This window comes from Mesocricetus auratus, unplaced genomic scaffold, assembly GCF_017639785.1.
Source record: "Mesocricetus auratus isolate SY011 unplaced genomic scaffold, BCM_Maur_2.0 Super-Scaffold_100011, whole genome shotgun sequence".
NCBI classification, from domain to species: domain Eukaryota; kingdom Metazoa; phylum Chordata; class Mammalia; order Rodentia; family Cricetidae; genus Mesocricetus; species Mesocricetus auratus.
The window spans coordinates 9,647,537-9,661,422 of NW_024429195.1; the positions used below are offsets into that span (position 1 = coordinate 9,647,537).

A 13,886-nucleotide genomic window follows, 5' to 3' on the forward strand; every position below is an offset into this window, starting at 1 on the left:
CTCCTTGCCCTGCAGGCCATGGAAGCACAGATACAGAATTTTGGACAGACGCCATCTCAGTTGCTCATTGAGCCTCACCCGCCTCGGAGCTCGGCCATGCACCTGGTAAGGCGCCAGCCTGTGGAGCCATTTTTCTCTATCTCCTTTATGCCCAGGTAGAAAGCAAATAAAACCGTGGTTCAGTGATATTTTCAAAGGCTTCTCCTCTTGTCTGTTGCCTGTGAAGCCCAAGGGCACGCTAGAAGGAAGTGCGCAGCGTCTGCTTCTCCATAAGCCTATTAGTGTACACACAGGCACACACACTGGCCCCAAATTAAATTAGATCTGTAAATTACCGCGCACTATAAACACAAGCCAGCAGAAGAGTGGTTCATTTTAAGAAAAGTGAATGATTCTAAAGGCAATTTGTGGCTCCTGCCAAGGGGCTGTGGAACAGGACAGGCTGGTTACAAGTAAAGGCTCCAAAGTCAGATGTGAAGCAAACACCACTTCTGCCACTGAGTAGTAACCGGCTGAGGACGCAACAGCATCTGAGGCAGAGGGTGACATCCTTCCACTGGCAATCTAAGGACCGCTTCCGAACCTCTCTTAGGCCAGCCCCTGTGATCTAAGCCCCCAGTCGATGCTAGCTGGCCTTGTCAAGAGTTGCTCATGTTCGACCTTTACTCCTACTTCTCAAGGAGAAATTATGCTTTATTCTGTTATTTAAAGGTCCACCCTCATAACAAAGCAGCCCTTTTTCAGCTATCAGCAAATAGCAAACACTCTCCTTGTATTTAGTTCAATGAAGGCAAAGCTCTTGCTAAGATACTTTTTATGTATTTTAAACTGTGATCTTTTACTATTTTTTTTAATAAAAAGTACAAATGTTTCGAGACAGAATCAGTTGCAAATGAATTCTCAGATGATCTATGTGTATCCACCGTCTTGGAGACAAGCTCTTCAATGGGGTGGGAATGCCGAGATAGGATAGCAGTGGGAGTGTGTCGGAAAGCCTGTAAGCCAGTATTTCTCCAGTGGAGGGAATGTTTAATCCCCTTCATTTACTTGGTGTATTTTTGAGCCCTGCGTGTGTCACATGACCAAGAATGAGGCGGTGTCAGGTGTATTCTCCATGCCAGCAAGAAGCAGGCAGACTCCCCCTGGGGAGCAGAGCTGCATGCTGGCTTTAACCTTCTCCCCACAACAGCCGTCCACATAGCCTCCGTCCAGCAGACACACTGGGTGTGTTGGGTTGCATTTGGTCATTCTGTGTAACAAAACAAAGATCTGCACAGAACACAAGTTATTCCCAGATGACTCTCAGCCATGATACAGACCAGGGATGTGGTCTTAGAAGGTCAAGCTCCACACTGCCTGAAGAGTCCCTTACACCTGTTGTAGGAAATGGCTGGTGGGAGAGTCGTCTTCCACATGACTCTCCTCTGGTTTTGATGATGATGATGATGATGATAACTACCCTGGGGGAATGCCCAGTTAGAACTCATTACCTTCCTACAAGGAATTATCAGATGCCAAATTGGCCTGGAGCTGTTAAAAGAAAATGAGCTTTCTAAGCTCATTCTCCACAGAGAAAATCCTCAAACACGCATGAAAGCCAAGGAGTAATTATTGCCAGCATTCTTATTTTATGTTTTCGTGTAATAGAGTTTATAGTGCTCTGTAGTGCTTGTAGTATCTGCTGTCATCTCTTATGCTAAATGTTTAAGAAGAAAAGCTCAAAAAATCAAAAGGATTGGCCCACAGGAAACTGTGAGCGAAGGAGGCATAAGCCCTGAATGGTAGGCCAGTCAGCACAGAGCCCAGATTGACCTGAAGACACTGGTCAGAGCCAGGGAACTCTTCGGGTTGTTGTGTTTTAATCGTTTAGACCATAGCCCTAGGTTAGCCCCAAAAAGATGACAGTTATCCGAAGAATCACTTTATATTTATGCTAACAACATCAGCCATTGATTGACTAATTTTTCGTGGAAGTGATTTTTAAACTTCCCCGCCTCTTGTGGCTATGTCTGTGGTCTGACTGTCCACATGACAGCCTGGCCGTATGCAAATTGAGGCTGACTCTTAGCAACCGCGTGTGCTGCCTCGGTGACTGAAGAGACCCTGCTCCCTTTTCTCTGTCCTCCTTCAGGCGAAGCTGCTCTCTCTGTGGTGCCCAGGCCAGGCAGACAGTTCAGATGCGAGGAGGCCCTGCCTGTGCTCGTGTTAGCCTTGTCTGTCTGCACCTCCCGTCCCCAGACCCTCAGCTAACTGCCTTCTCCTTTGTGTTCCCGTCTCCCCTCTCTGCGGCCAGTGTTTCCTCCCGCAGAGCCCGCTCATGTTTAAAGACCAGATGCAGCAGGACGTAATAATGGTGCTGAAGTTCCCGTCCAATTCCCCCGTGACCCATGTGGCCGCCAACACCCTGCCCCACCTGACGATCCCTGCAGTGGTGACGGTGACCTGCAGCCGACTGTTTGCTGTGAACAGGTGGCACAACACAGTAGGTACGTGGGCTCAGCACCACCTCAGAGCGGAGACAAGGAGGGCGCAGAGCTCATCCCCGTTACAGACCGCTGCCAGGCACAGGCCACAGGACAGACGGTGACCTGCAGCCCTATCCTAGTGCCTCAGGCCTGACTCCATCCTCTCTCTGCGCCTCAGCAAACTTCCCAACGAGGGAGTTTGTCGGGTGTTGTAGGCAATGACTTCCTCCTTCAGTGTCATTAGTTTATTTAGCAAATATTTCTGTGCCCATTACGTGTCCAGTAGTCCTAGGCTTTGAATTTCAGTGGAAAACAAGACAAATACCATCTCTCGCTTTGTGGAGCTTGGTCTGTGAGAAAAAGAAGACACTGGAATTGTCCGATGGTTTCATGTGTTTGCTCCACACTCGTCTGGGAGAGCTCCAGCCGGCACATCTTGAAGTGATAGAATGTCATCGCAAACATTTAGACATCCTGATCCATATTTAACCGGGGCAGACACACATGTGACCAAATGATTTAGTTGGCCCAGTCCAGTCCTTACGGCTTCCTGCAAAGCCTGAGGACCTCTACTGTCTCCAGGACTGAAAAGTGAGCCCTGCTGACTTAGCCTGCTCCTTCTTTCCCTCACGTCTGCCTCTCTGAAAGGGGCAGTGACTTATACCACACTTTTCTCCCATGAGTTTACATGTGCCTGACTCTGCTTTATAGTTACTGGTGATGTTATCAGCAGGGGTGCAGCAGACGTCTTATGGGAAAATAAGACTTCATTGTTAATAGGGCCTTGGCCTCTAGGAATGTTTTTCATTAAGAGAAAAAAAACTATAAAGGGCTAAATCATTAAATTGTTCAAGAATATTATATATAGTTATTTTATAACCATACGTGAAAATAAGACAAATGAACTAGGTCAGACCCCAGATGTCACTCCCCAAAGTAACTTTAGTGGGATGAAAGTTTTAGTTGTGGCTCAACTTATAACATGCATTGACTAGTCACATTATTGTGACAGGCCTCTTATAAAAGAGCCACAGCTCCTACCTGGCCCCATGCCACGGAAGCCCAGCCTTGTCTTGTAGTCCAGGATCACTGGTTGCTTTATGAGAAATGCTGTGATGTTCTTTTTGCTCAATTTACCACTTTTCTTGGCTTTATACACTCAAGGAAAACCTAAAGTCCCTGCTGTGGTGACTTTTTAGGACTCTTCAGTGAAGTCTCATGATGGAAGAGAATCAGCACAAACTTTAAGCAAATGCACATCTTATGTGCGCATCATAAAGTAAATACCCTTGTCAGGAAAGGCTTCTTTCCAGATAGTCTCATGGCAGCTTTCTATGCTCACCTCTTTAGGCCTCAGAGGAGCCCCAGGATACTCCTTGGATCAAGCACATCACCTTCCCATTGAGATGGACCCATTAATTGGTAAGCGAATGTATCTGTTACCTTCTGTAGCAGTGAGAGAACACATGACCAAAAGCGCCTAAGGGAGGAAGAGTTTGTTTTGGCTTGTGGTTTCAGGGGAGAGTCCAGCACGACTGGGAAGCATTGTAGCAGGCAGCCAGAGCAGGGGACTGAGAGAGTGAGCAGGAGGTGAGCTAAGCTTTCAACCCTCAAAGCCAGTTTCCAGTGATGAGCTTCCTCCAGCAAGGCTCCTAGAGTTCCACAGTAGCACCACCCACTGGAGACCAAGTGTTCAGATGCCTAAGCTCATGGAAACCATGGCAGCTAAAAAAGATGCATTGTAAAATCTCATCTGTCTACACATTCTTACCTGAATGTTTATCTGAAAATACAGCTGAGTGATATTATAACATCAACATGAAAATGACATCAAATTACCCCAAACGGCTTTGCCACACGCCACCTGCAATCCAAGAATGCTTTGCTATTAGACCAACTGTTTGTGACATTCTCTTGATGCTTTAGGAGATCGTGTAATAATTACATATTGCCCTGTGTTTGAGCCTCAGATATTCTTAACAGCTTTATGGTATTCAAGGTAAAGAAATTGTTCAGGGAAGTTAAAACTGAAAAGCACCTTCCATGAACATTTCTATTTGATGGGACTAACTTGGTTTTTAAAGTAAAAGCACCTGAATTGCAAACTCCTGAGTTACAATCAGTAACAGTCATGTGGTCCTTAGGCAATCTATGCCGCTTGTCTTTTTGTTTTGCTTTTTGTCTGTGATGTGGTTTGTGGTGATGTTTATTATCCTAGCTTGTGGGATTAAGTAGCCAATTAAACCAAAGGAGACTTTGGACTGCTATAAAAAGCTGCTCAGTTATGAATAAGCAGTGGTACTCTGTTCTTCAATTGAGTCAGGTTTCATTTTGATCTGACAGACAGGCCTTGGCTTTTTCTTATTCTCACCCCCAAAAAGACAGCCTTGAGAAAATGCAAGCTTTAGGACTAAGCGTATTTCTGAGTCTGTCCTTGTTTCCCTGTCCACCAGACACTGACAATGAAACAGGTAGCTCATACGTCACCATGGGACAGTCGACGGCTCTGCCCTCAGTAACCAGACACCAGTTCTGTGGTTTTCCAGCAGCCCAGGGTTTTTGCTTGCTCTCCCCTTACCTATGTTTCTAAATGTCAGTTCTCTCTTACTGCTTATCCTTACTGAGTAATTTTTCCGTTATTTTACAGTGTTAGCAGATCTCTACAAATAGTAGCACTGTGATTTCATTGGCATTAGAGCCTAGTGGTGGTGACCTCCACATCTGCACTTCCTGTTTAAGAATTCAGGAAGGGATTTTTCCTGAAAGGATGGTGCAGCTTAAGGGACAGGCTGGCATCCAGACAGGCACTGGGGAAATCATAGATGTCTCTGAGTTCCTGGCTATATTCATACTCACCCCCAGGGCTGCACACTGATCCTTCGCCTGTCCTCTCTCCCCCAATCGCTTTCCCATCTCTTTTATTGGTCTCCTCCCCTGCCAGCCAGGCTGCAAAGGCCTTGTGTTTGTTGACAACTCAGGTCTTTAAAGCTACTGACCTGAGGCTCCCTGTGGGCTTCCCACAGCTCACCAGCAGCTCTCTGCCAGCTTTTCATGCGGATTGAAATGTGCCGTGGGAAAGTGACAGACGGGACAAGCATTAAGACACTTTCTGATTGTGTACAAGATGCACCTCTACCTGGTTCTTACTGGACACTAACGAACTGGAGCATAGCATGCATCTAAATACTTTTAGTATGTTTTAAACTCTTTGTCTTGCATTCCTTATCTGTTCTCATTTGTTGGCGGAAGAACCGAGTTTGCTGACATAGTTTTTAAGTATACAATATCACTGGTGAATAATCATTGCTATTAAAGAAATGTATATTCCTGGAGGGAAAAAAGTCTCAATCTTAACAATTTTGCACCATTGGGAGCCCGTGGCTACGTCAGTGAAGCACAAAGCTGTCTTCCTTCCATGAGGGCATGATGACACTCTTTGGAATCTGTCCTCCAATTCTTGTGTTTGGTTTTAGCAAACAACTCTGGTGTGAACAAACGGCAGATCACAGACCTTGTGGACCAGAGCATCCAGATCAACGCCCACTGCTTTGTGGTCACAGCAGACAACCGCTACATCCTCATCTGCGGGTTTTGGGATAAGAGTTTCAGAGTTTACTCGACCGAAACAGGTAATCATCACACCAGGTTCATTCTCAGTGTTGAGGAGATGGTGGGGGCATGAGGACCTGCCTTCTGACCCCAGCACCCACACACCAGCCTGCACTCCCCTGTAACCCCCACACCGAGAGACAGACACAGAAGGTCTCTGGGGCTCTAACCATCTGTCTAGCTGAACTTCAGGTTCAGTGAGAGGCCCTATATCCAAAATAAGATGGAAAATGCCTGCTAAAGAAAATGTCCAATACCAGCCTCTGGCCTCCCACTCATGCACACAAACACTTGTGTGTATACCACACATGCACTCACAGAGAATATATCCTCATAATGGGAAGTCATGATAGGGTAAAGATTCCGTGTGTGTCAGCTCCAAGTGGTATAGGCTCAGTGACCACATTGTAAGGTAACCAGCTAGTTCTGCGTCAGAAATGAATTACTGCTTGAACTCACTACTGACCTGAGTTTATACCTCAATGATGCTATCAGCCCCTCCTCACATTCAAATTCAGGGTAATAGTAAAACCCTCTATTGTCAGACTCAAACTGTAAAGAGAAAAACTATGATTGTCTCATTTTATGAGACCTTTCCTTAAAAGTCATCTGTGAATGGATTTGAGTATCCTGAAGATTTGAGCATCTGGAGTTTTTCACAAATTATTAAAATTAAGTCTCCATAAAGACAATGAGTCTAAGTGATGTCATTCTGTGCTGCAGGGAAGCTGACGCAGATTGTATTTGGCCACTGGGATGTGGTCACCTGCCTGGCCAGGTCCGAGTCGTACATCGGTGGGGACTGCTACATTGTGTCTGGATCTCGGGATGCCACCCTGCTTCTCTGGTACTGGAGTGGGAGGCACCACATCATAGGAGACAACCCCAATAGCAGTGAGTGTTCCTGACAAGGGTCCTTTCAGACTTGATATGTCTTGTTGTCTTATGGCTTTCATTGCTGTGGAATCTATAAAAACTCAAAATATAAAAGCTTAAGTAGCAAAAACACAAGTGTAAAAAGGAGCAGTTACTATGACTTTGACCTGAGAGAGTCCCAGGTCTTCTCATGGTGACCACTCCCTGATCATCTCAGCTGCTGTCCCCAACACCCAGATGTCCCCAGGCTTCAGAAATGTTACTTAGGCGTTCAGTCTCAGGGTTTCTCTCAGCTGAGAGATCTCTGCCTCCCTTAGATTTCCTTTCATTTGTACTCATTACACTCTTCCATGTCAGTGGCCTTGCCTGGGGCGAACTCTCAGGTGTGCTCATGGGTGCCCTGTGTGAGGAGAGACGACAAGAATGGCCTTTAAGTCCCACTCTTCTTTGTGCACTTTACCCGGAAATGCACACAAGCAGGAGATGGCTGTCGATGGGTAGGAACCAAGGCCCTATGGTAGCGTAGAAACAGTGGAGATGCAGGCGTTGAAGAAACTGGCGTTTGATCTCGGTGTCCATAGCTGGATTTGGAAGTGTGCTGTGAAGTGGTCTTTGATGTGGGGTGAGGAGACTGGAGGCCTCTGGCCTACAGTATGGAGTAGAGTGTGACGGTGACTCCGGGGTTCTCCAACATGCTAAGATGATTTGTTGCCAATTCTACATTATCAATGGACATTTCTGCATAAGTTTTAACAAGGTAATATCCTTATGTTCACTTCTAAAACTGCCATCTCATCTGTAGCAGAGTTCTATTGTGTGTGGCAGTGTGTGTGTGTGTGGGGGGGGACTGTCACTCCACACTTGGAATGTTGATATATGTGTTCCGTCTAAGCATACCACCTCACATGCCCAGATTTTCTTTATCTCTGTACTACTATAGCACTCCTTAAAATGTCCAGGCAGCAGGGCTTTGTGTCATCTTACATAGACATTGACAAAAATTAGGCAGTATAAGAAAAAGGAATTTTAGCTGGGTGTGGTGGCACACGCCTTTAATCCCAGTACTCAGGAGGCAGAGGCAGGCGGGTCTCTGTGAGTTCAAGGCCAACGTGGTCTACAGAGTGAGTTCCAGGACAGCCAAATATACACAGAGAAACCTTGCCTGGAAAAGCAAAAACAAACAAATAAACAAAAAACCCGGAATTTTAAAAAGCAACAGAACAAAATTTATTCCTAATTAACTAAATCTTCAAAGCTCAGAGGGATAATTGAAAAAGGGAATTCCTAGGGCTATAGAGAAGGGTCTGAGGACCCAAATTTGATTCCCAGCACCCACCCACCCATCAGTAGACTCACCATCACTGCAACTCCAGTTCCGGAAGAATCCAATGCCTCTACTCCTGTGAGCACCTGCACCGGCATGTCCTGTCCGTAGCCTACACTGACACACATACACATCACTTACAAAAGTAACTCTTTTAAAGGGAAACTCACATCTCAACAGCTACCATCTGGTAGCAAAGATGAGATATTATGTTACATACTATCATTAGGTAAAACATTTTAAAGAAAACACTAAATCACCCTATCTGTGTTAGCTATGCTATGCTATACGGTGTCTTAACACTATAGATGCCAAGTTCTGATCCATCAGTAAAGTTAAATCTAACAACATTTAGAATAGTTAAAGTCCCTGATAACAAAAGCTTTTTAAATGTCCAATGCTTGTGTGAATCAATAAGAATGAAGCTATCGCCGGGCGTTGGTGGCGCACGCCTTTAATCCCAGCACTGGGGAGGCAGAGGCGGGCGGATTTCTGTGAGTTCAAGGCCAGCCTGGTCTACATACAGAGCGAGTTCCAGGACAGCCTCTAAAGCCACAGAGAAACCCTGTCTCGAAAAACCAAAAAAAAAAAAAAAAAAAAAAAAAGAATGAAGCTATCAGTATAGCATTTATTTTTGAAAGCAGTATTTTTAGAAGCAGGGTTTATTATGTACACTCAGCCATCCTGGAGCTAGGTATGTAGGACAGGCTGGCCTTATATTCACAGAGATCCACTTGCTTATACCTCCCTAGCTCTCAGATTAAAGGCATATACCATTGCATCCTGAGTTTAAAAGCAGCATTACATAAAGATAAGATTATCCTTTAATTGTCCTTTGAAAAGTCAGTTACCAAAATGTATTTTTAAACATTGCTTCCATATGTAAAATTTTTTTAAAAGCAAAACCCCTTGTCGTCATTGAACTTACAAATGTCCATAAAGTACCCTACACTCCTCGGCCTGGCATGAAATGTGGGCAAGGGTGTGTGTCTCCCATTGTCCTCAGTGGAGGGAAGGGTGCTCCTCTAGAAAAAGCAGGGGGAACAGATGCAGATGCAGGACTGCTGGAGCAGGTGATCTGTGCCTGTGTCTGCTGTGTCCCTACTGGGACTCTACGCAGCTGTGGGTGTTAGACAGAAGAAGCCCCCAGCCCCAGCCTTCAGGAAGTAAGTCCTGCCTCCTGAATGGCTAAGCACACTGAGTACTTCATGACTCAGTGACTCTGTCAAGTAATATCATCAGTACATGGAGACATACCCAGAACTTTGCATTCTGAGTGTGGGTTTGTGAGTTGTGTTTGTGAGTTGCCAAATGGATAACCACAAGAGTAAAATCCTTAAATAGGTAATAGTATTTAATATTTGATCAGTTTGATAGTTTTATGCCCTTCTCTACAACAGTATGTCTCCACAAATAACTGTGCCTGACTCAAGCAGCTGAGTAAGTCTATGTTTTTAAAGGCAGCCACATCACTGAATATATAGACTGCCATACCTAGACATGCAGTCATTGTCATAAAAACTGACGAGAGAAAGAACTTGTCCAATTTAATGTAGTCTAGCGACCAAGTCGCAAGTAAGAGGACCAGGTTGTATGTGTTTTCTGTCTCAAATGGATTGCTGTTCAATACCAAAAGGGGAGTTATGGTAAACTGGTAACAATGTATGGCATAATGCCTTTGGGTTTGGAGGATGTATGTATTTATCTAGACCTAAAGGAGAACCTTAACCCAGGGCACTGTTGCCCAGTAGCTGCTGTAATCTGGGGATTAGCCTACCTTAGACATTGAATCATTTTCTATGGTGTAGAGACTAAACCAGACTCATTCATCAAACCAGCATCCTGGGATGAGGATCTGTGTCTGACTTTATGTATGGCTGAAATCTAGCCATGAGGTCAAAGGGCCTTAAATATATCTGTTTCTTTTGTAACATCAGCACTACATAATAATGGATGCCTTTATTCTACAAAGAAAAATAAGTAATGTTTGTAGATTTTTAGGCAGCTATAGAAAGGTTAGTTTCATTATGTCAGGTTAGGTCAAATAAATTGTTGTGACTGATTTAGACATCTTAGAAGTCTCATGCTGGTTGTTTTTTTCATTTCAATGACTATTTCACAAAGACAATAGAAGTTTGCAGATTATGACACAGACTTCCAGACTATAAAGGAACAAGCTACCTGCTCATGCTACAAGTCAGATGGTCCTGTTCATTAATGCGTTTTATACTGATGATGCTATTGTTATTTTTCATGTGGTGGTGAATGTAGGAAATCATCCTGGAGATTTACAATAGGTCCCTGGCTAGATAACGTACTTGCGAAGACATGAGGGACAGGTGCTTTCATTTGAAACAGCCTTACACAAATTCTGAAACTAATTTGGAAGTGATAAAAATTAATTTGCGCACTTTAATTGGAAGCAGCCTCCTCATGAAAGAACACAGAGCAGGGCAGGCAATTTGTGTTAGAAGCTGATTGAATTTTTTGTCAGGTAGGTGTCTTGGACTTGGCCGCTTATCCTCTAGAGCCCTTCTTTGCAATATATTACAGCCCATCTCTGACTGGTGAGCTTTAACCAGATCAATGCTATTCCTGTGGAATCCCCAGGGCACAAGTTTCATTGATCTTGGGACTTGACAGCTCTCATTACGTGCTGTAGCTTCCAACAAGATAGTCACAAGAGGAGCGAGTTAACATCATTGTGTCTTCAGTAGACCCCAAAAATGCATTGGGACCTCAGCTCAAGACCAATATGCTTTAAAGAATGTAATTTAAATGTTTATTTTGAGTGATACATACATATGAAAATTTTAAAACTATAGCAATATAAAACCCTGGAATGGGATTTAGTGCTCATCTTTCAAATCAAATCCAGCAATATCCACTGAGTAATATATGTGAGAAAGTTATATGCCGTTCTGATCCTCTTTTTAAGCCCAGGTCTCTGCCCCTTTGTAAACGCCATGCAGTCTGAAAGGAGAGGGCTGACAAGGTGCTTCTAGCTGTGCGCACACCTTCTCTGCCACCCATTGTGTTGCACTCAGCCTTGGACGCTGACCCGCCTATCAGCTTCAGCCTTCAGCCAAACACCTTCCAAACTTAGTCCACCTCTGTGTTTGCCAGCAGCCTGCTATCCAAAGACAGGCCTAGAGCTAGTCCCTCAGCCACCACAGACCAACCGTGTGGTAAGAGGGTAAACGAGACTGACCCAGAGGCACTCTTTAATTAAATATATATACGAAACCAGTTGGCTCATTTCTCAGTCCAAGGAATCTTATCTAGGGTAATAATGTTAGGGTTTTTTATTAGGTGTCAGAGGAAGCATGAGCAGCTTGTGATACTTCTCAGTCACAGGACATTATGAGGCATCATACTAACTCAGAACAGGAGGCATGAAACTATTCTACATAGGGTCCATATCATCCCTAGAGACGTTTTAGGATCTGTGACAAGGGTGGGACTACTTTCCTTGTTGTCTGTTTCCCTTTATAGGCCTGAGACTCTAAGAAAGGTATTTAGCCTTTGTTGGATATATCATGAAAATTGGGAGTGACTCATTTGTTCTCTGACCAGACAACTTTGGTCCACAGACTGGGGTATTTGAGCATCTTGTGACTTTTTTGTAGAAGAGGAAGGACTAGAAAGATACCAAGTCCTGGCCTCTTGTGAGGGTGGGGTAAAAGACACTCCATCATGGTCCAGCCTATCAGTCGTTATTCTTAGCTAGCTAGTCCAGGAAATTTCTGGTAAATATTTGAAATCAGTGTCAATGAAATTACTATAACATTTGATACTTTATTTTGGAACTCTACATTAAAATCCCATCATATTCTTCTCAGTGTAAGCATGAATGTGAATGGTCTGTGCCTCATAACCACTGTGTGTCACTTAGAGGCCATCTTCTGATGCTCCAGACCAGCACTGAGGACTGTGGGTCCCCAGCCTCAGCCCTCATCCTCAGCTGATTTAGAAGGGCGTCAGCCCCCTTGTTTCAATAAGAACCTGAGCAGGCTTTGTGCTGACCATCCTCAGAGCTACAGACCACCCTAATGAGAGAGCTCCTGTCACGTCCCTGTGTAGCACTGACAGCCTTTGTAGCTTTTCCATCTGTTGCAAGGATACGGAAATGACTTTTGATGAAGGTGAGATGGACTGTGATTATTTTAAGCCTTTTCTGTTTAGAATTCCCAGTGCTTGACTGTGAGAACTGGATGCATTTGTTCCTTATCATCCTCACACCGGAGTGAGGCAAGAGGAGGTTTCCTCATCCTTGAGGAAGTGAGTGGGGAAGGGGGAAGTGCCATGGTCCTTGGAGAGCAGGCCTCACCTGCACCTCCCTCCGTGCCAGGCCCTTTAACCCTGAGCTCCATCCATCAGCTGTGCTGTGACAGTGACAGGATATTACCAACATCTCGAGTGACTGTTGGGGTGTGTGACATCTGTCGCTGGTGATGAAATATAGGAAAGGCTCTTGTCCTTGCTGCGGATTTTCCAACTCAAAAGCTTTGAAGAACGTTTTCTTTACCTTCACAGCTGAAGCTGGAGAGGTTTGTAAAAAGAGCAATGCTTCCAGGGCACAAACAGCGCCACTTAATGCCTGTATCCCATGCCTCCATGATCTGAGGAGACAGCATGAAAAGCAGTTGACGGGTCTTCAGAGGGCTTACTTCCTTGTGGAAAACACAGCACATAAGAAACTTAAAACTGTTTTTGTTCATTTTTCCTTGCACATCTTGCACATCTGTATCTCCAGCACTGGCGGTCACTGGCCAGCCAGTCTAGGCAACACAGCAACCTCCATTTCATTGAAACACCCCAGCTCAAAAATGAGGTTGAGAAGCAATAAAAAACACTGGATATCAGCCTCAGGCCTACAAGTGCGCGCACACACACACACACACACACACACACACACACACACACATACACACACATCTTACTAATGCCTAATCCTCAATATAACAGGAAACTCAAGGTATCTTGGAAGCACAGTTTTTCAGTTTTGTGAATATGTTTCAGATAAACTCAAGGCTGACAGATACGTCACCATTATTCAAAGCCCATTTCCATGGTTTGCCCGTTATTGTAGATTTACAGCTGATGGCAAACTGCTGTGGGCTACAGTGCCCATTCTCCCAATCTGCATCTCAGAAATGCATCAAAAGGAAAATTCACATTGATAGATCCAAGAAAACTCACCAATCATGGTTAATCTCCAGAGAAGCAGAAAGTAGTCAGCCCTCCCAGGGTTACCTCCGTGCCAAAGGGGCAACTGGGCAGCGGGTGCACATGCCAGCCCTTCAGCTTTCATATCTCCACACCCGAACCTGTACAGCAAGAGCCAGGGTCTCAGGCCAGCACATGGGTCTTGGAAAAAGGAGTGTGCCAAGACTTAAGGCCAAATCACAGGGCAGTTCTCAGAAAGACACCGAGGGAGTGTGGGGAGGCCCCATTCAGAAGGAAGTCACAGAGAAAAAGCAGACAAGGAAGCCAAAAAACTTCCCAAGCTAAGCAACCTACTCCACAAAAGCAAATAATAAACAGAAAACTCAGAACTTTAAAAATGTGTGATGCTCTTTAAGATGTAGGAAGGGTGTATGAGCAATTCT

At 44.7% G+C, this 13,886-nt stretch overlaps 1 protein-coding gene across 3 annotated transcripts in view; it reads left to right on the plus strand.

Moving 5' to 3' along the window:
• Positions 1-13,886, plus strand: part of Nbea (neurobeachin) — a 485,089-nt gene that overhangs the window by 462,278 nt on the left and 8,925 nt on the right. For all 3 annotated transcript variants that reach the window (XM_040754403.1, XM_040754404.1, XM_040754405.1), the window contains 5 exons: positions 16-105; positions 2,294-2,486; positions 3,816-3,887; positions 5,939-6,094; positions 6,798-6,968. In XM_040754403.1, coding sequence (XP_040610337.1) covers positions 16-105; positions 2,294-2,486; positions 3,816-3,887; positions 5,939-6,094; positions 6,798-6,968 — 682 coding nt within the window. The remainder of the gene's footprint in view (positions 1-15; positions 106-2,293; positions 2,487-3,815; positions 3,888-5,938; positions 6,095-6,797; positions 6,969-13,886) is intronic.